This window comes from Anser brachyrhynchus (assembly GCF_964034855.1).
Source record: "Anser brachyrhynchus genome assembly, chromosome: 3".
NCBI classification, from domain to species: Eukaryota; Metazoa; Chordata; class Aves; order Anseriformes; family Anatidae; genus Anser; species Anser brachyrhynchus.
This window is the reverse complement of record NC_137696.1, coordinates 27,633,824-27,655,658: the sequence shown is the minus strand read 5'-3', so window position 1 is coordinate 27,655,658 and position 21,835 is coordinate 27,633,824. Positions and strand designations below refer to the sequence as shown.

Here is a 21,835-nt window from a genome sequence, read left to right as displayed (position 1 = left end):
TACCTCTTTACCTCCTTCAGTAGTTGGTTCAAAGTATGTCGTACCACTTGAGCTGCTCCACAACGGTAATATGGAGAGAAGTCCAGCTTAGGAACAAGGTGGCTGCTCAACTTCCTTCATATCGACACCGTCACAGGAGCTGTCATCCCTTTGCAATAAGAAAGGAACATTGAGTTAGTATTTCATATTTTTTCCCTGACTGTGCATCTGAGGCTTCTCACCACACATTAAAGGAAATCTGAAAACATTTAATAGACATTGCTCCATGAATATTCAGGATCACAGAATCGTAGGGGTTGGAAGGGACCTCCAGAGATCATCGGGTCCAACCCCCCACCAAAGCAGGTTCCCTAGAGCAGGTTGCCCAGGTAGGCATCCAGACAGGCCTTGAATATCTCCAGAGACGGAGACTCCACAACCTCCCTGGGCAGCCTGTTCCAGTGCTCCATCACCCTCACCGTGAAGAGGTTCTTTTGTACATTGGTGCAGAACTTCCTGTGCTCCATTTTGTGGCCATTGACCCTTGTCCTGTCCCCACAAACCACTGAAAAGAGGTTGGCCAAATCCCTCTGTCTCCCACACTTAAGGTATTTGTAAACATTACTAAGATCCCCTCTCAGTCTTCTCTTCTCAAGGCTGAAGACGATCTTGATGGCTGGTAGCATTAGCTCTGGAAGCTAGCCAGCTGTTGGGTCTGGCCAAGAGGACTGATGCAAAATGAGGTAATCCAACAGATGTACGTAGCTCTTTGGGTTTTCTTCCCGTCACTAGCCCAAGTGGCTTTTCTCACTATAGCACTATTTCCAGGTATCGAAGACAGACATATGGGATGATCCAAAAAAAAAAAAAGACGACACATCTAGAAATCTACTTGGAAAAGAGGCTTGAAATTGAACTGCCAAAGAAGCAAACTAACCCAAGAGCATTTGGTCACTGATGATTAGCAGCAGATAGCTGATATTGCTGAGCTACAACTTAGCATCATGAAATAAGCATGGACTGCACAAAGCATAAATCTCATAAATTTTAAAACATCTTGCTGAATTGAATGAATTTGAATGAAAATGCAAAGCCGGGAAGCTGCATTTCTCAGTAATTCCAATTATTACTCTAGTACCTTCAATTAATCCTATACATGTAATAATGGCTCTTTCAATTTATGTTCACTTTCTTCCCAAAGAAGCAGAACTTTGTCCAAGCAAACTGGACTACATTTTGCCTCACTGCTCTATGAAATAAAGTTTTCCCCACGCACTAGTGACTGGATGTTTGGCTAAGAGAAGAACTGTACTAGGCATGGGAAGCAATTGGTACCCAGCACTGTGCTACACTTGTGACGAGAGATCATGCCCAAGCTTATCCCTGTAAAGAAACTTTCCTTTGCCTATGAAGAGGGATGGGACAAAGCCATCACAACAGTGGAGTTCCAGAATGATATGTTTATCTTGACATGCACACAGGGCTCAATTTTACCAAGAAAACTGCAGTTAATTATTTGCCTCATTAACATAGTCAACGATCTTTTATGGGGCTGCTTCTTTAATATGTTTTTCTTCCTTATTCTTCTTTCACTTTTCACATAAGGACATTCACCTTTTCCACTATGTTGCCTCTTGACATTTGGCTTCTCTTTCAGCTTCTTCTGACAAGGAAACTAACCATGTGTCCTGTAGGAGTTGTTAGCCTTGTCCTTAAGGACTGTACAGCTTAGAGTAAGACAGCAGTATTTAGTCTACTTGTATCTTCACTATAACAAAGATGAGGTTTAATTCCTTCAGCTTTCAAACATATCTCCTTATGTCTCATCCAGCGTGACCTGGGAGATGAGCAAGTTACCATTTGACTCCTTTGTTAAACGTGCACTTTTCTTAGTGGGTACGCAATAGCAGGGTCTGGCAGGCTGTGCAGGTAGTTTGCATGGGCTTGAAAGTCAGCACACCATTCTCTGAATCAAGATTTGAGTGCTTGCATGAACACATTCATCTCTGTCATACTTATTTTGGAAGAGGAGAAAAGTAAAGTGGGAGTTAGGAAGAAGCTAAGCAGATGGTTTAAAAGGCAAAGAATAGACCCAAAACATACTTTGAGTGTTGTGTTATGCAAGAAGGCTCTCCCAGGCATTTAATCTACGTATGCAGCAGATTTATGGTTTAATTTTCTTGTTATGCCAGCTGTTAGCCAGGCAGAAGTCACCACCCCCTTTTCCCAGATCACAGGAAAACTCAGGCCTTCCCTTGCTTCATGAAGATGCATAAAACCCAGCAGGTTTTGCAGTGACAATGCTGCATTCCTTGATTCCTGGGCTCTGCACGTATATTGTCTATATATTTAAATACTAATTGACATGCCTCCAAAGTACTGTAGGGCACACAACTACACTTATTTTACTGCAGAGCAAAGAAGCAACCTAGACACACACCTGGACAACTAAAAAGCTAGTACAAAATGAAGATACACATGTGGACATCTCTGCATTAACTCATTCCAGAGTGAACTTAATCTATTTTTCAAGTAGACAGAACTTATGTTCACCATCCAGTTAACTCCCAATGAGAACAGCATCATTTGGACACAGAACACTAATTTGAGAACAGCTAGCATGAACCTTCTCTCCTTCATTCCTCTGTAAACAAACATTAAGATCCTGACATATCCATGGCAACTTGTGCTGTGGAAACTAGACTTCAACATAACCTTTTAAAAAATGATGCCAGTTCTTTCACACACAATACACTGAAGGAATTATAAACCGCGTAGGGTGACACTGTAATAATAAATTTGAATGTAAATGTCAGCAGAGACCTAACTTAAAACCCACACCTGCAGAAAGAAGCCCACAGGGATTTCAGTCTGATGCTACCAGCTTAAAAAAAAGCTATTTCATTGCCCTAAAGACCCCCCACACCCTCTCATTCTTCAACACTACTGGTTTGTCTAAGTAGCATTAAGTCGTACCAGCATGCCCCCAAGTCTCTTAAGAGAGTTCAAATTTTAAAAAAATCCATAGGAAGGTTTTATTGCTACAAGTCGCATCAGTTTATACAGATACAACCTCCTCACCAAAGAAGGCTAGGCAATATAATAGAACTGGGATTCCAATAAGACTCAAATTCTGTAAGCTTTCTGCACCCTTATAAATCTTGAATGAAATCAAGCAACTGTGCCATACAGTTGAACTCTTTGACAAAGGACCTATCTTTAGCAGTAGTGGGGAAGAACAGAGCAAAAGAAGAAAACAGGCAGGATTTTTCCATATACAAAGATTAGGGGAAATGTGAACAGTAACTCTGTGATAGATATTTTTAAGCTACTGGAATTTTAACCAGTTCTTCTTTAACCCGAAGACACCATAACAGATGAATTCAAACAACTTAAGAATCCAAGAATGAAAAAAAACCTTGAGCTCACATACTAGCTTTTAATGCAAAGAGATATGTATCTGAAGAATTTTCATACCTGTAGTTACAGAGAAAAATTAATCCTTAGAGCATTACATTCTTTGCGTGGAAAGCAAGGCCAAGAATTAAACATGCCCTTCAGCAAATCATAATTCAATGCCATATCTAAGATGAAGATGCCGATGCTGACAGTTCTGTCTCCTATGCCCCAATTCCTGGTGCCAGGCTGCACTGCCCCTTACTTGTGCATCATAATTGCTAGTCCCAAGAAGAAGTGCATGCAAGATAGAGGCTGGCATCTGCTAATGAGGGAATGTTTTGTTTTATAGCTCAATTTTAACTGAGTAATGCAGTCTGAAATCTGAGTTTGGTATCAAACTTACCATGGGGTTTGATGAGTGTAATTTCTGCCTTATCCCCAAAATTCTGTATGAAGTTGAAGACATTTTTCTGGAAGTTTTTAGCCACTGGTATACGCACTTAGCATATCAATTCAATATTTACAGTCATGAAGTGGAACTGAGCCAGAAGATACATAAAAGTATTTTCCCCATTATGCAATATTACTTTTCTTTGAAGGGTAGGGAGTAGAAATGAGGGAGTACAGATGTGCTATTTTGATAGCAAGACGCATTAGCACAAAATAAGAAAATGATTAATATGGACCCAATGCTATTAACTGCTTGGATACCTTTTTAATTTGTATGGCCTAGCTTTCTAGAAACTAGCCAGGATTTTCTAGTGCTATAAAGGTTGGAAAAAGTTCAATAAATCAGCTAATCCATGCTCTCAAAACTGGATTAGGAAAGTATGGTCTAGACATAGTTAATCCACGCCTCAAAAGGCACTCTACAAATGGAAATACCATAGCCTCCTGTACCAATCCGTTCCAATGATTCACTTTTTTTCCTAGTATCCATTTATACACCTTTGTTGCAGCTTAAACCCATTACTGGTGGTTCAATCTTTAGAATGACTATAGTGAGTACTTCACTCTTTTTTTTTGATATCTCAGTTGAACACAACTCTTCCTTCTCCCTATACCCTTCTGTTATAGAAAATAAACTGTTCTAATTTTTAATAGAAAATATTTTTCAAGACTCTTCTCTTTACTTGCTTCTATAATCTAGAAGTAATCTAGCTTTTCCTGAGGTAAAATGCCTAAACCTTAAGTAAACGACTGTCACATCATTTATAGGGTTATCCTGCTTGTGTTTTTCAGTATATCTGGCTTTACTTGAAACATTTATGCTAACAGAAGCACATCCAGTTTGACTGCAATATTCCCCATACCCTTTGCATAGAACTCATTCTTCCACTGTCTAGTTGTATGGAAATCATCAATAAGGACAAGATCCAAGGTTCTCTGCTTAATCTGAAAGGCATATTCTTCCCCAGACTACTTTTCAAGCTTCTTCAAATCATTCTGAACCCTAAATGTTTTCCAGTACACAGGCAGTGACCCCCAGCTAGCTATCATCTGCTGCTAAAGCTATACAGCCTTAACTTTTCACTTAAGTCAAAATTAGTGAGAGAACCCTGCAGAGACCATTCAGTCTAGACAACCTTCTGGTCTGACATTGATCCATGGAACTATTTAAAGTTTTTCCACCAACTTTATGGTACTTAGAGAAGCACCTCCCTGCTTTTTCATATAGGTAATATCATTAGAATAGCCTCATTAAACTCAAAACACATTAATGTCTCCCAAAGCCACAAGACTTGATAGCATATTAGGGAAGGAGATTTGACTGCTTGACAATTTGGTTTTGAGGAAATCCACATTTATGTTCATTTACCACCTTTGTACTCCCTCCCCCCCCCCCCAAAAAAAAAAAACAACTTATAAAATAGTTCATATTTATTCCTGTGTTTTCACAAATAGCCTCCCGTTCCCTGGTAGTTCTTGGCCATCTCCTTCGATGCAGGTACTTTCTTTTCTCTTTTTTTTTTTTTAACCCACCCCTCTTGAAGCAATTCCACCTGTTTATATGGAAACTAATACACCTCTGCAGCCAGAAACCAGGTGAAGCAAAATAACCTTGGCTGAATTTCTCCCCTTTTTCAGATAAGAAAAATAATGGAAAACACAAAACTGCTTATCTGAGGAAAGTTCATACTTCTGTTTCTGAAGAAAGGTATAATTGCAGTTTATCCATAGTAAGCTTGTAGCAGGCCACTTCCTTATTACTCTTGCCATCAAATAAACTGCTCTAGAAGTACACTACCCCGTGCCCTTGAACTGCAGTAAACTGAAGATGATGTCCTGAGTATCAAATATGGCAAACAGACAGACAGCCCATAGAAGAACACTTTCTGAAGACAGGAACACCCTAGTGTAAATAGCTTAGTTTTAGGTGTTGTACAGAATAACGCCTTTATATCATGCTTCTCTATAATTTAACCACATTGACCTTTTAATCTTGATTTTAAAATTAACATGCCTTTACCTCTGTGTCAGAGCTATGACCTCAGCCAACATGTGCTCTTAAGCAAGTTTATAGTGAAAAATCTGTACTTCCATTACAGCATGAAAACACATTAAATGTATTTTTCTGGAGGAAAAGAAGTTCACCCAAGCTAACCTTTTCCAAAAAGGTTGCAAACAAATGATTTCTTCAAATACTTTCACCACTCAGCTCTGCTATTAGTTGTCTGCACCCTAATTTAGTAAACATCCAGCACCATCTTATATTCAAGTTATCAATAGTCCAGTCAGATAAACTGGGAAAACAAAGCCGTATGTTAGATGGAAGTGATCTAACTGGTCACTAAGTAGTTCACAAATGCTAAATGACATATTTTTGCCTCCTGTTCTGGTTAAGCTGCACTGATGGCTCTTGTGTACATCTGACCACGTGTAGAGCTCATTCAACTTGCAAACCATAAAGATAACCAAAGCAAGTAATTTTTTGCCATCTTAGCAATTGTGTGGGCTTCGGCCATGAGCCTATCAGCATCAAGAATCTGCAAAGAAGGAAGCAAAACCACATTTCTGGGATGCATGCTATGGCAGAAATTTCTGATTTGTACTTCCCAACAAGCGCTGTCATCACAACCTAGAGCATCACCTGCAGTAAGAGCACAGCTGTTGCATGTGGCAGCCATATCTACAACTACCTGACTTGCAAATTATAGGTCAGAGTCACATCAAGCTAGTCTATACAAGTCTTAAGTTCACTGAAATACAAGATAGCAAGGAGAAAGAAGAACTTACGCAATGGAACAAAGTGGCTGAATCAGTTCCCACCACCCAACCTGTCCTGCCCCCTCTAATAGACACAGGTGCTGCCTTTTGCCCATGTTTTATCAGAGACTATCCAGTAGCAGCTCATACATAAATGAGTACTTATTAAGAACTACCAACATAAATATTTACTTTGTTCAGTCTTTTTGCTTACTATTAATTGTTTTCTACTCTGCCCTGGCCATTCTAATTAGTTAGAGCTGTAATACAATGAATAAAGTTTGTAACAAAAATATGAATACATATTCCCAGTGAAGGCAAAAGAGATACCACAGAATATTCTCTTAACAGCATTCACAGAAACAGCTTGCATTAAGCCTTGAAGCACAAAGCAGCATATTCATTTTGGGCTATCATTCAGACCCACTATTACCAGTTTGCTACATTTCAACTCAACCTCTGACACTAAGGTAGTGACTGCCTGCCTATCGCTTCTCTCAGAGGGAGAGGGCAGTACTGAAAGGTAGGGTAGACAAGCTGGAGCTCAATTTTTGGGGGGCCTCAAAAATAGGAAGAAGCCTCAGTATCTCACAATCCCATTATTACAGCTTCAAGTTATGTTCTTCACAGATTTAGCAGCCTAAGTTATAAATGCAGCAAGGAACTTGGAACAGTATATTCAAATAGCCTTTGGGTGTTAGAGGAAAAGATGCCAATTTAATAATAAAACAAAAATATGTTTGGCGCAAGCAAATAGAAGCTAGCCTCTCCTGCGTAGATAAAGAAAAAAGTTAATTTCTGAAAGTCAATATCTCTGTATGCGTATATTATCAGTAAAGCTGAGACAGAAGGTAGAGCTTCTGCAAAGTAAGAGATTTTGAAAAGCTAAGGAGGACCAAGTCCCCACAGCCATCCACCTTCTTTGCACCTCGGTAATGAAAATCTGTTTCCAAAAAACTGTTTTAAAACCCCTCTGTTTCACCATAAAGCACTTGGGTTTGTACAGCTTAGCATTCAAGGCAATAACAAACAGCCACGTGACCCTCTTGTGGAAAGGCCACGGAAAAAAAAAATCTGCCTGGAGTTTGTGTTGGCTAGGCAAATCAATATACTTAGTCATAACTCAACAGCACTACTTACAAAGCGAGTAATTGTTTTCCCACTGATGCCATCTCTACCACTTTCAGACAGAGAACAAGTTGCCAAAGTCCTGCGTTCACAGGGATCTTAAACTGGCTTGGCCTCGCAGCAGATTAAGCAGAGAAAGACAGCTCACTGATGCAGCCGGTCAGCAGATGTCCTGGAAAGAGAGTTACAGGGTCTGGCCAGCCACTACACTGCCTTCTTCACCAGCCCTTATGTATAAACATCACCCAATGATATATTTGCTAATACTATATTGTTCTTAATGCAAATTCTCCTTTTTTCTCCCCCCCACTGTAAACTTTCACTGTCAAAAACTTACATGACGACTAATTCAGGCCTACAAAACTTGCATTTTTAGGACCTCAGACTTTACTTTTGTAAAAGTGATTTCTAACCTACGTTAATAATTCTAGTTTTAATTGCTCTTAATTCTATTATGTTTTTATAAGGGTATCAGCATGACATACATTTCACATGATTTAACTTCAAAGAGTTAAGATTAAGTTACTGAATTCTTGCAATACCTGCTGGAGGTTTTTTTTTATGGTATTAAAGAAACTATTGACAATAAGTGAGAACACATGTTTCAGACTAGGGTAAAGTTTATTCCAAGAGGAAAAACTCCCTTCAGCTTTATATAATTATTTAAAACAGCATACATATTAAAATATTTTAACTTACGTATTCGAACTATGTGACACAGCACTATGAAATTTTCTAAGCTCAAAACATCATAACCACAAGAATCTTTAATTAATTACTCTTGGTTCTCAAAATCCCCCTCCTTCCTTCCACCCAAAGGTAACTGCACTTCATCAAGTTCTTGTTCAACTCTAAGAACTGTTGCCCAATGTGGGTGTTTCAATATTAACTATTTCTACCTTCAGAAATGGCTCCCATCAGCCACATCGCTGAGGAAAGTAACTACTTTCAGACAACAGAAACATGAAAAATCTTAAGACTTTTGGGCTCACTTTAAGTCTTCACTATCTTCAGAGATAAATTATCTTCATTCCCATCTGTAGGCAACAAGCACCCACAATATCTTACAGTTAACAGCAATGTGTGTAACACAGAAGAGCACAGATGAGGCCCCACAAAAAAATGCTTCAGTTCCAGCACTCCCTGCAGCACAACTGAAATCTGAGCTGCATCATTCCACTCACATTCCAGGTAGAATAGATTTTATGTTTACAAAATACATCTTCTCTAATCTCACTACTGATGCTCCATCCTGTATATAAATATTTAATCAGACAGGCACTTCACAAAAGGCAGCTTGAACACATAACAGTGGAAAACGCATCTTCCCTAAGTTAAAAATGTAAAAAAAATGTGTATGTTACACATACAGTTAAACACGACACTGGTTCAGAAGTCTTAAAGAGACATATGCATGGAAAGAATCAATTTCTTACATTAGTCATTATTTCCAAAATATTTTTAAAGAACACTAATTGATTAAACAAGTGCAAGTCAGAAGATGATTATATTGCACTTGAACATTCAAACTTGAAGTCATGCTCATCAATTCTCTTCAAATGCTCAGGAAAATAGCAAACAATTTTGAAAAGCAAGCAACAAGCACAGTATTAGTTGTAGCAATACGACTTACTGCCTTTGAGATTTACTCCTTGCTCCAGCTCCAATAGGCACACTTTATGCTTTCATAAGGATGGCAGCGGCATAGAGAAGTATCAGGAAGTCTAAAACAGAAGACTGTTTACAGCCCTTGACCAACCTTAGTCACATAAAGGTAAAAGATAAGAATCTCTGGCCCTCCAAAGCTTTAATTCTGTAACAATGCAGAAATAACAGTAGTTCAATTCCTGAACGCCGTGGCTCTGCACAAGAAGGCACTATTGCTTTGAATGCACGCTTGATCTTGGAAAGTAAACGTTTTCAGATGACAAGGAATACATTTCCTCCTATTAAAGCTAGGACCAGCTCATTACCATTTATCTGCATGTCAAGATCATTAACAAGGAGAGACTACAGAAGAATAAAACACAGTATCCATCTGCTAATAGTTATGGCTTAATTCAGTCATTTTTATTAATTCATGCTACAAAGCACAAGAATTATGTTGTGCTAGAGACAGCACAAGAATGGTTTTATCATGCTGTGTTTGCCTGTTTCTACAAAAACAAGTTGGTGCTACAGATTAAGATACACAGCAAGACCTTTCTTCAGAGACTTGAAAACAGAAGGCTAACATAATTTCCAGACATGGGCTGAGTCCACCAGATCGCAAGTTTTTCCACCTTTACCAAAGAAAGATGTGGAGGGAGGAATAAGAAAAGGGGGGCAGAAAGCATTTCATTCTCAGCTTTTGGAAGCTGAGCACACTGCAGCTACCGCTTCAGGCTCCGCACCACCAAGGACACCCCGCTCCAGGGGTACCCGCACAGTTCCTCTCACCCTGGGCCACACGTTGCGTGCTGTCTCTATGCCACAAGGCCCCCAGGTCCGCACCTCAGCGCTCCAGTTTCCCCTCACAGCACCCGGCTCTGCATGCCCCTGTTCACACCTCCACCCCCTTCCCCAAGACCAGGCACCTTACAGGCACCAGTTCTGGCGCCTCCCCCTCCTTTCAGATCTATTTCTACCTAATTTCAACTTTGCTGCCAATTGGTTACTCCTTGTGTCTCTCCTCAACACCACCTTCCCTCCCCACAGACCTTTATTCCTGTGAGGTCTATGCTATCCCATATCACCAGCAGCAACTTTTAATCTCTTTTGATTCCACCCCCTCCATTCCCAGCACCTTTCCTTGCTTTCCTCTGCCCAACTCATCCAGTCTGATTGCCTCTGCTTTTACATCTTTTCCCTCCCAGTCCACCACCTGACACAGGCTCTCCTTCCCACAATCTCTCAGCCAGATTGGACCAGATGATCTTGGAGGTCTTTCCCAACCCTAATGGTTCTGTGACTTGTGTTAATATTGCACACTAGAGAATCTCTCACAAAGAAAGTTAAGCCACGCAGATAGCAGAGGATACCCTAAAAAAAAACACCACACCTTTTACTGTTATAAAGTTTCTTCACACATAGCTCGTGTTTTCCTAACCAGGGCATCTTCCTTGTCATTCCAGTTTTCACCAAGTCAGATGGATCGCGTTCTTTGATGCCTAGAACATTTCTCAAAAAACTCTTGATTTGTCAAATTTGGTGTTTCAAAAGTTACTTGATAGATAAATGCACACCTTTGACTACTGCAATACTCAAAAATCAAGATTCGGATGGAAATTTCACTTGCTGTTCTACCAACATCAAGACATGCAACAGCAGCATCAGTGTATTAAACCTTATTAAAAAGAGAGCCCTGTAGAAAGGTAAGTTACTGTAACAGAGCTTTCATTTTTACAGTAAAGCTAAAAAATATTTTGTTTATAACAAGACATCAATCCGTCAATAGCTATTTTTATTAAAAACCTCTGCATCAAGCAAGCAGGAGTTGAAAGTTTTGGCTATTTTAGCATTATGGTCTCACTGAGCATATGATTTAGAGGCTACAGTCCACTCTCTCACACCAAGCAGTAAAAGCAACCTGCTTTTTTAGGACATAAGAAAAATCACTTTTTTCCTCCTTAAATCAGAAAGAGCATTTTCACACCTTCCAGGAGTGTTTAATTTTTGTTGCACTTCACACCAAGGCACAGCTGACTTTGTAAAAGCTGCTCACGGGAAGCAACACTAAACTCAGAAATACCATATGGTCACTGAACAAGAAAATAGCCATGGTTACAAAACCAAATTAATTCCATTGATCACTTTGAAGAGAGATAGCAGCATGCTTGCTAATTATCTGAGGTGCTTATTATGTATTTCAAAGTTTGAAAGTAATTCTATACTTCTACCAAAGCTAATAAATCAGTCATCTCTGTTAAAGGCTTAGAGGAAAAGTAAAGCTTACTGCTCAAATCTATGGTTAACATATGAGAAACATTACTATGAAAGCCATTCAAAAGTCTCCTCATGGGAAAGGGTAACATTATGAGAACTAAGTGTTTTCACATGTTCTTTTTACCTTTGTTCTTTTATAGTCTTATTTTTCACCTCTTCTGTGAGAAGATTTTTTTGGAGGCTACTAAGCTGAATTCCATCTCTTTCTTCTCAGCGCCCTTTGGGACTGCTCTCCCCCTATCAACATCTTTTGTTCCTGCTACAGTAATGCTCTGATCAGTCAAAAACAGCTTCACGTGGCTTTCTCCAACAGAATCAGGAATTGGTAACAGTAGCAGATTCAGAAAGAAGAGGTAAGGGAAAAAGAAAAGCCAGTTAAAGGAAAAAAAAAAAAACAACTTTCTCAGCAATGCTTTAAAATTAAGAACAAGCAAGCTTCCTCCTGAAGTCATGTCTCATCAACTAATCAGCCAGAAAAGGCAAAGTCACTGGTGTACACGCAGGAAAGCCCAAACCAGCACGACTCTCCTCCAGGCTCAGAGCAGGTGAACAACCACTGGTGGTTTATCAAATTATAACGCAAAAACAGCCTTAAATCTGCTCTAGTGATTTTCAAAAGCAGATTAAAAAAAAAGAAAAACCCAACGGCCGCATTTTACTTCCTACGTACAGACAATGGCCCCAAAAGGGAAAAAAGCTTCCTGATTTATGCTATAGAGTCTCAGATCCTAATGTGGTCTTCCATATTTTGCACCACTACAGTATCAGGCCCTCATTTCAACATCCACCTGCTTTTAACTGATGTGACACGTTTAAGCTTTCAGCCTCAAAATAACAGTATTCTCAAATTAGGCTATTATATTACTACAGGATATTGCTCACCTCACTGTAAAGCAGGATATCTTCCTGTACAATTCAGGTTTGCCTTTTATTTAATGATTTCTAAAATATCTAATACAACAGCCATGGCATACATTTTTGTCCCTAAACAGAATGCTTGGGGCAAAGGCTGCTGTGTTGGGTAAGCTTCCAGTTTAATGTTAAGTAAAGCATTAAGTTGTTTTTTTTTTTTGGTGGTGGTAGTTAAACTTATTAATTTGTATCTCAGTTCATGTGTACCTTCAGCAATCAGCACTGCATCTTCTAAATACTAGCTGCAGCTGCTAGGAGCTGCTGGAAAACTAAAGTAACACAAGTTATATTTATTATATATTTTCCTTTGAGTAAACGTTTATAAACATTATTTGTTACAGACAACAATTTAGTTACCACAAACTTAAGTAGTCGCAGCAAAAGCCTATAAATGCTAATATTTAAAGTATCTATATTTTTCTAATAAACATTTCCCCGCTGCAAAGACAAGTTATCCCCCTTGTTTGTTTCACACTTGATCTCTTCCACAACTGCAGGCTGGCTGCTTCTGGCTCCTGTCCCTTTGGCCAGTCAGGAATTCTCTCTCAAAAAGATCCTGCGTCCTCACCTGTCCCAACTTTTTCCTTGCCCCCTTCTTCTCTTGCAGTTCTACCAGTCCACACGTTTAAATCTGAGCACGTTTAATAACAAGCCCATTGATAATTTGGATGCACTAGGATCCTAAATGCCTCGTTACTGTTTTACAGGTTTGTAACAGGAGCTCTTTTGTTCATTTGTCAAAGCCGGCAGTTCTACAGCTGTTCAACAGGCTACTGGAAATTCTGATCAGACAGCCTTTGTTCACTTAAAACACGCACGCCCTACAGACGCACGCCTCAAGTAACTACAGCTAACTCTTCCTCCCGCTCCTGAAGAGAATCGGCTTTACCGGCTGCCCGAGGACAGACCGAGGGCGACGGGAGCCGCCGGCGCCCCCGCAGCCGGCTGAGCTGACGCGGCCGTTACCGGCACCGCCCCGGCGGGCTCCCCTCCCTCCGCGCTGAGGGGAGAGGGCGGCGGCGCCTACCTGTGGGCTGCCCGCGGCGGGGTCCCCGAGGCGGCCGCGGCCGCCCCGCCTGAGCCCGGTGTCGCGGCAGGAAGCGAGGGGGATCCGCGGCGTCTCCGCCGTGGCGCAGTTACCATGGGACGGACGGAAGTCACCGCCAGCGGGGCGGGCACGGGGCGGGGAGCCATGTTGAGCGCGGCGGCTGCCGGTCGCCATCTTGAGTGCGGCGCGGGGCGCGCTGAGGGGAGGGAGCTGACGCCCTCGACAGTTTGGGGTTCGCGGCGACCCAAGGAAAAAACAAAAAATAATAAAAAAAAATAGGCCGCGAGTCTATCAGTTCATGGGCTGCCCTCAAGTACTTACCCAATACCTATAAAAATGAAGGAACACGGTTCTGAAGCAAAAGCCTGACGTGAGTTTTTCTGTCGGAGCGGCAAGCGTAAAGCACCAAATAGGAACAGCATGCCACAAGGTGCGCGTAAATGGGTGTTTTCTAATATTCTCCCAAGAAAGGGTATTTCAGTGTGCTATAACATTCACAGTTTTAAGCAGAGATCTAAACAGATGGAAAGTCATACCAGGGGTTAAAAGAATGCTTTTTCAGTAAGAAAATTACCACGAGGAAAAGAATGTAATTTTACCATCTGAAGACATGGGATTTTCCTGAGGAATTTCAAGTAAAGAGATGAGACCAAGTCTCTCAGACTGGGGTTGGTCTCAGAGGGACCTTCACACCATGGTGAGACAGGGAACATGTCAGAGATATTGGGAAGAGCAGGAATAGAAAAGCCATGATGAGGACCCTTGGTTAGCTTGGGCAACCCTTGGTCATGGATCCAGCAGCCAAATCCCCAACAATCCCAGGGCTGTTTCCTTCCAGATATAACTCATCTTCACAAATCCCTTCTCTGCCCACCACAATGGGGCCTGAAGAGTCACATTGTATGTACTCTTTCAAAAGCAACAACAACAACAAACAAACAAACCAACAAACAACAAAAACACACACACAAACACCACCTAGTAGTGTATATGAAATTACACATAGCAAGGAGCATCTGGATAAACAAATCAAGTGCTGAAATCCCAGGAAAAGCTTGCCACAGTCATAATTGTGCTGCCTTGCACGTGTGTTAGTTTTTAATTGCATGATCATGCCCCGTTTTGTCCAAAAGCATCTTTGCCTCATTTAGCACACAGAATGGGCCAAAATACAGTTCCATTGTTACTCGCAGACATGGTATTGCCTAACCTTTGAGGGCTTACTATTGCAGTTGATGTAAAACTACATATTCATGATTTTTAAGACCAGAACAAAATACTAGAAAATCTGCAGTGATCCCTTGCACACGACAGGCTGCTAGGTTTTAATCCCGTTGTGAGAATAATTGGTTCTTTAAAGGTCACTCTGAAGCATGTGAAACACCCAGGGTTTGGGAGTCAGGGTTGGCAGCCTGAGTCAGAGACACTGATTCCCTCCCTCTCCCTCTTCACTCAACATGGTTTTTATTAAAGGCTCATTATAATTCTGCATTCTGGCTCAGATTTCATCCTAAATGCCAGCAACATCTGCTGTATCAGCCCAATAACTTGTGCTTTATCAGACAAAAAATGCTGTGAAAGTTGACATATTTAACTCTGTCAAGACTCAGACTTGAAGCAGCATGCCAGGAATGCAACAGTAAATGGGAAAGAGCAAGTGAATTTAAGAAGAGATCTTCCTGTGAAGCAGCAAGAACAAGTGGAAGAGTAGAGCTCAGCCCCTCCTGCTCCAGAGGGACCCTGCTGTCAGGTCTTGTCACTTAATACCACATTCTGGTACTTAATCTCTAATTGTGCTGATTTCTTCTCTAGGCTCAAGTGACTGACTACTCAGTCATCTGGTATAATTCTGTAATTCATGTGACACCTTCCTTTTTTTGTTTTTTTTTTACTCACAAAATATATCTACAGAATATTATTTATGCCTCAGTGATCCTCCATTGAAGTACAGGAACCTCGAGAAATTAAAAAAATAAAATTTACAGTTCTCGGCTCCTGTCTTCCAGTGCCATCTAGTGTTCAACTTTGGAAAAGAAGTGACTAATGGGATTCCTCCTCGTCAGATCAATTTGCCATAACTAACATATTTTGGAAACTGAAAGATGGCTCTGATAGAAAGTATCATTATAAATTAATAACATATACATATATATCAATTTTATAAATGTATCTTTTCATATATTTATTTTATAGCATTACATTCGAACACAACTTTTATATAATTTAAAATCAATAACACGAATCATATCTATGTGTATATGTATATATATATTGCAGTTATTTACTTCTGGTTATTCTGTTCTCGGTAACTAATTAAATCACTTCATCAAACAACAGTTGCAAAAGAGAAGAAAGGAAAAGAAAGGAGAACTGAGATAACCCGACTTCATTTTCAGATCCCACCCAAAAAGGAGTTGCCATCCATCAAAACCCAGTAAAAAATTTACTTACAAAGTAAAATTGCAAAGCTTGGACTGACTGATCATTTAATGCATCTGCAAAAGCGAGTGAGATGCTTTTTTGAAACAGGGAGACAAAAAATGAGGGATTATCCAGAGATCGTCTGTCTTTATTTTCTTATCTTTCCTCCCTTGATATTTTTCTCAATACTGACATTTGGTTCTTATCCTCAACCTCCATCCACGAGCAGTAGTTAAATAGTTCATAACCATCGAAAGCACCCTTGATCCCTCTTTAGTATTAAATGCATAAACTTAGGAGAAGAACATGAGGATATTAAAAAGTCTGACCATGTTTCAGTGAAGTAAGTGTTTATCAGGCAGTACAGATAATTCCCCCTTGAAAATCAAAGATTCTAAATTAAGATACAAATTCTAGGTGGAAAATACAATAAAAGGAATATGAATACAGTATTTCATACAATAGTTTCTTGCAGCGTTTAAGGAAACCCTACTCTCCTACCTACTCATCAAAGAATCCAAAACTAATTATTATCTGAATTAGAATTATTATCTGAATTAGTCTAGTTAGAAAGGAAACAAAGCAAGGTGCTTAGCTACTTTCTTTCCAGTGAAAATTTAATTTAATTAGAGCAATTTCAGATTACATTCCTGGCAGCTGTGTTTATCATATTTTCTTCAAAGGATAGGAATTAGCATTGACTGACATCAGCATCAAAGCTCATTTATTCACCCGCCCACATCCTACCAGCCCTTCTGAGCTTGTCTGTTTATTTAGCACTTTAATAACACCACAGTAAATAAGATTTCATTTCAGAGTCTGCATGTTTTTTTTGTCAAAGCACTTAGCATAGGCTCCTTATAACATCGCATTAGAACCCACCTTTGTAGAAAGATGAAAGAGCAGCAAGCTGTTTTCATGGACAGGTATTTTAAATGGCTAGTAAAAGAACAAGGATGTAGACTGGGATCCAGAGTTTCTTTATTTTTTGTCAGCAACTAGAAAATCTCGCTCTTTTAGCAATGTTGGGGGGGAATGCCAGAAATGATCTCTCACTGCTTAAGTGTAAAGCTAGCTAGGTCACTAGGGTTTTGAACGTGGGGTATCGTTGGAAGTTGTGTGGTACACAAGACTCAGCTCTCTGTTTCATGGCTGCTGTGTCCTTGCCAGCTCATCTGGAGGCGTAAATGCTGCCACACCACTTACAGAGCCTGACCTTTTATTATCTCCTGTGAGCTACAGGTAGGTTCCTACTGGCAAACTATCTTTTATTTGATATTTGTGAAGCACCTCACAAAACAAGACTTGATCCCCAATTAGAGCTTCCAGAACATAGGAACAAGGTGGATGCATCATAGCTCTGCTGCCTTTTCTGGAGGCATGTACAGAATTGTCACCACATCAGACAAGACACCAGACACATCAACAACATTGATCTGCTGCCTACACGTCAGCCTCAACCCATGAGCGACAAAGACAAGTAGTTATGTTGGGGGCCAAAATTTTATTCTACAATTATCAGTAGTGTGACTTGCCCATAGTCATGATTGCTCCCGGATTGCCAAGAAAATACAAGAAAATGATGCCACAAAAGAAGAAGCACCTTTCAATTGCTTTCATAAAAGTAGTAAAGCAAACAAGTCTATTTTCAACAAATGGAAACCAATTGAGTTGATGTCCCAGTTTCACAGGTGTTCCCCTCTCCTAAAGATTCCCTCCAGATCTCAGCCACCAGTTTCCTCTTTCTCACCCTTACGCCCACGTTGCCAACATAAATACCATCAGGTACAAACTAGAAGCAGCAAAAAGAGTTAGCCTGTCAAAAGCCAGAGAGGGTGGAAATGGAGCCTCCTGTGTGTATTATCCAGGCATAAATGGCTGACTGCAACGGCTTCCTTTGTTATGCTTCCCTTACTCATGAAATCACGAGAAAGCCTTTGCTCTCCGAGCAAAGGTATGGTGTGGGCATCTTCTGCCTTACGGTGAAACATCAGAACTGATGGTGGAAATGGCTGTTCCTTCCCAAAGGTTTATTGTGCTACAGGCAGAGGACTAGTCTCCCCTAGACAGTGTTATAGGCATTGGCACCAGCTGAAAGAAAAAAAAAAAAAAGAAAAAAAAAAGAAATCAGAATGCCTAATTTAAAAAGGTAACTCAGAACTTGAACGAGGAACAGCAGAGCTATATATTTTCTCTCCAGTGAGCATATGATTCTGAAAAGAAGTTAAATACATTCAGTTTAGACTGAGACACAAGTATAAATTCAATTTACTGAGTATTGACTCAAATCCTTCAAGATTATCCCTTTTATCTTCTATACGGGAGTCATGCTTTGCTATATCTGCACTGAAAGCAAAGCAAAAATCCTGTAGAGAGCCTCTAATCGTTGCCAAACCATTACTACACTTCCCAGAGCTGTGCAGGGAAGCAGACATTCACCTAAGAGGAATCTCCTGTACCAGTCTGTCAATGCCTGCCTGTGGTTCAGAGCGATATTCTATGGTTTATATTAAATAAATGGTGTATAGGGGATTTACTTAAGGCACAAAGCTCTTCGCAGATGCTGAATGGGAAATGTAAATTCATAACCCACCTAATCCTTCCTCGGTTCTCCCCAGAAATAGAGAGGGTACCTTTTAGCCCATTCTGCGTTCAGTTATTCCCATATTTGTTTCACCTGTTTTCCAGAGATGCTCTGACGAGTACTGGGGACAAGTCACTTCCAGATGCCTGCCTGGATTTTGTCTTGCAGTGTTTTCTCCCACTCTTCCCTCTAAAAGTTCTACATTTGATACCGGAGCTTTTTTTCAGCTGCTTTGTCACTGCTGGAGCTCATGGTGTGGTGTATGCTGGTATATTTTAATAAGGCTGGCTGTCTTTTATGGGTAGCTTTTGCAGCTCAGTCGCTGAACAGCTGTGCAGCAAGGACAAGATCACCCGGAGGAGGGTGGACCTGCAGCTGTGGGCAGGAACCCTCCCAGCCATCCTGGTCTGTGGTCAGGCATTCCCACAAGTCCAAGGCTAAGGCACAGGATACAGGACTGAAGGGATATCCCTTGCTCTTGCATCGGGCTCAGCAAAGCCATGGGAACAGATTAACTTCATTAGCAGAATTGGCTATATCTGAAGTTTTGTAAAAAGGAAAAAAAATCCTTCATGAACAGGTTCCTCTGTCACTTTCAAGGCTTGCTGTATTAGAAGCAAAAATCTCCACCCCTCAAAAAACAAAACAAAACAAAGAAACAAAACAATGGATGAGAGAATGACTGGTGGGAATAAATTCTACTGATTTGACCTTTATATTACAATATAAAATCCTGGGATCTGATATGCAGTAAAGTTATCACAAAACAACAGAGATGTGTAATGGAAATCGTTTAAATTTCAATATTTCCTCCAGTTGCACAGACAAGCCTGCGGAGTGTGCCATTTTACCCGAGATGTTTATTGAGGCTGGCCACTGGTTTATACGGCAGGAATTGAAAGGTGAAGAATTCAACTCTCCAATTCTGAGACTGGAAAGAAACAGAAATGCCAAGGAAACGAGATACTCATCAGCCTGTGAGAAAGTAATGGAAAATTCATCGCTTTCAGTCACTTATGGCACTTGTTATGCAGAAATAAGCTGAACTCTTCAGTTTTGCTCGGAGGCTGTGTCACTTCCAATCTTCCCTGTGCGACTCAAGCATGGTTTATCATGGCAATTTGCATGCAGATGAATTAAACCTCTGCTTTCAGTGACTGTGTTTCTGAAACTTAGTTTTGACTAGCTCAGAAAGAAAACAGCTTTCGGGGGGGGGGGGGGGAATGTTATACTTGTAAAAACCTTCATGCTGTAAACCATTGCACTCAGTCTAACCCTTTTAAAAAAAAATCAGAATTAAAAGGTTGGCAGGTACAACAGAGCAGCACTGATTTTCATTTTCAGCTGACAACGCAGCAACTGGTGAATTTTTTATTATGTGTAGCCAGCCAGAAACCACACAGGCCCATGCAGAACCAAACTTTGAACATGCTTTGTCTCAAATGCCATGAATATGTCAGGGAAAAACATAATTTAGAAATCTACTCAAAGTATTGTCCAGAAAACTCATCCTGCATAACACTTTACATAATTCACTGTTCCAGATGTGCTTCTCACTTTCTTAACACATGCGAGTAACCAAAAAGTAGCTCAGGACAATACTCCGTATCTCATAAGGAGCTGAGTGAAGCAGCACATCAGCTAGAATAAGTATATTCTTTTATTAGGTTGGTTGATCTATAAAGCCAATTCGTTATGAATACTGACTGAGGTTTTAGTTTCTAGAGAAAATACAGAAGCAAGAATTCATGAAATCATGATCATCACTGTTTAACCACTTCCTTTACTGAATATTTTAAAAGGTAAATTTTACATGTTTTCAGTCAGCTAAAGGTTTTGTTGTTTTGTTTTTTTTTTGTTTTGCATTCTGTTACTCTGATGAATGAGAAAAATCTTCCGCAGTCCAGAACCAAGCAGGATGGACTTTGCAGGCTGATTTAGGTGTACCAGAATATTGAAATGCACTGTGCTGTCCCACGCAGTAAGTTTTCCATATTCACAAGTATCAACTAATGGCAGGTCCAATATCAGTTAAATAGGAAGCAAATGGTCAAGGGAGGAGATGCATTATGCCATGGCCTGCTAATGAGTCATTAATAGCCCGTAAATTTTTTTAATCAGAGACATGTTGGAATGGCAACATTCAGTTCTTCGTAGTCAAGAAACTTCACAGGTCATGTTCTGAAACCTCATCAACATTTGTAAAAGCACTTTGAGCAAAATCCACTGTATCCTTAACTGACCCATGCACCCCAAGGTGGCTTTTTTCACCCAAGCAGTCTGTGTCATTTCTCTCAAAAGACTCTCCACCATATCGGTGTTCCTGAAGACAAAACTGTAAAACATTCATTAGGTAAAAGGTAACTAGCTTTGGTATCTTATATTTGGAGCACTGACTGGTGCCAGCTGTTGCAGTGCTTCCAGTTACTTTGAGAACAGAGGCTCCACTACATACATACATACTACAGCTGATTTAAGCCTGTAGCTCACATGGTGAAGTAACACCGAGACATTTGCAATGCCAGAAGCTGCAAAACATATTTAAAACAAATCTTGAAAAGCAACAATATGCAAACACCAACTGCTAATCTGCTATTATGTTTTAGAAATGGACCTTTTTTTGCAAAAAATTGCAAGAAATCAGTGGCAGAGGTGGAGTCTCCTATGGAGACCTGGATTCTCCTCTGGCTCAGGTTTCTCTCAGGCTGGAGGTTTCTACAAAGCCTTCTCTGTTACCTTGCTGCTCTCAGGTTACTCCCTTCCCTATCCAAGCCTGATAAAAGGTAATTTTATAGGTTTGTGTATCAAATATTCAAATTTAGGACAGTCACAGAGAGCTTAGTGATTAATGAGAACCAACTCAAGCAGAAGATCACAGGAAACATCAGTGGAGCTGAAGATCTCCTTTTAAAATTCTGTTATATCACACCCAAAATTTGGAAAAGCACATTGCCTTTTTATTTTACAGATTCCCTTTTTCAAAGCAGACATTCATTTTAAAAGAACAAACTGGCACAAGCTGGCATTTCAGGCCTCAGGGGAAGCTCTGTTGCCCCTAAAGTGCAAGAGCTCATGCCTAATTCATTTCCAAAATTAAAATCCAGGCCTCAACAATGCAAAACAAACTTAAAATGACAAAGCCATAAGCTTCTGTTCCCCCATGTTAAAACAAACCTGTCTCTTGTATAGAATGTTACTGTTGGAAAAACTCAGCTCCAACATGATTTTCATCC

The 21,835-nt window shown here is 40.2% G+C and overlaps 1 protein-coding gene across 5 annotated transcripts in view; it reads right to left on the bottom strand.

The window, feature by feature from the left end:
- Positions 1-13,758, bottom strand: part of DISP1 (dispatched RND transporter family member 1) — an 89,264-nt gene extending 75,506 nt beyond the window's left edge. The window contains exons 1-2 of one of the 5 annotated variants that reach the window (XM_080586659.1): positions 13,577-13,712; positions 4-148 (exon numbers count right to left, since the gene is read on the bottom strand). Coding sequence is in view for 1 of the 5 variants with exons in the window: in XM_080586656.1 (XP_080442782.1) it covers positions 13,577-13,743 (167 nt within the window). In the remaining 4 variants the exon portion in view is untranslated. Of the gene's footprint in view, positions 1-3; positions 149-7,725; positions 7,886-13,117; positions 13,547-13,576 lie in introns of those variants that run through there. The other 4 variants (XM_080586658.1, XM_080586661.1, XM_080586660.1 and 1 more) reach the window with 4 other exon arrangements.
- Between the last annotated feature and the right edge of the window lie 8,077 nt (positions 13,759-21,835).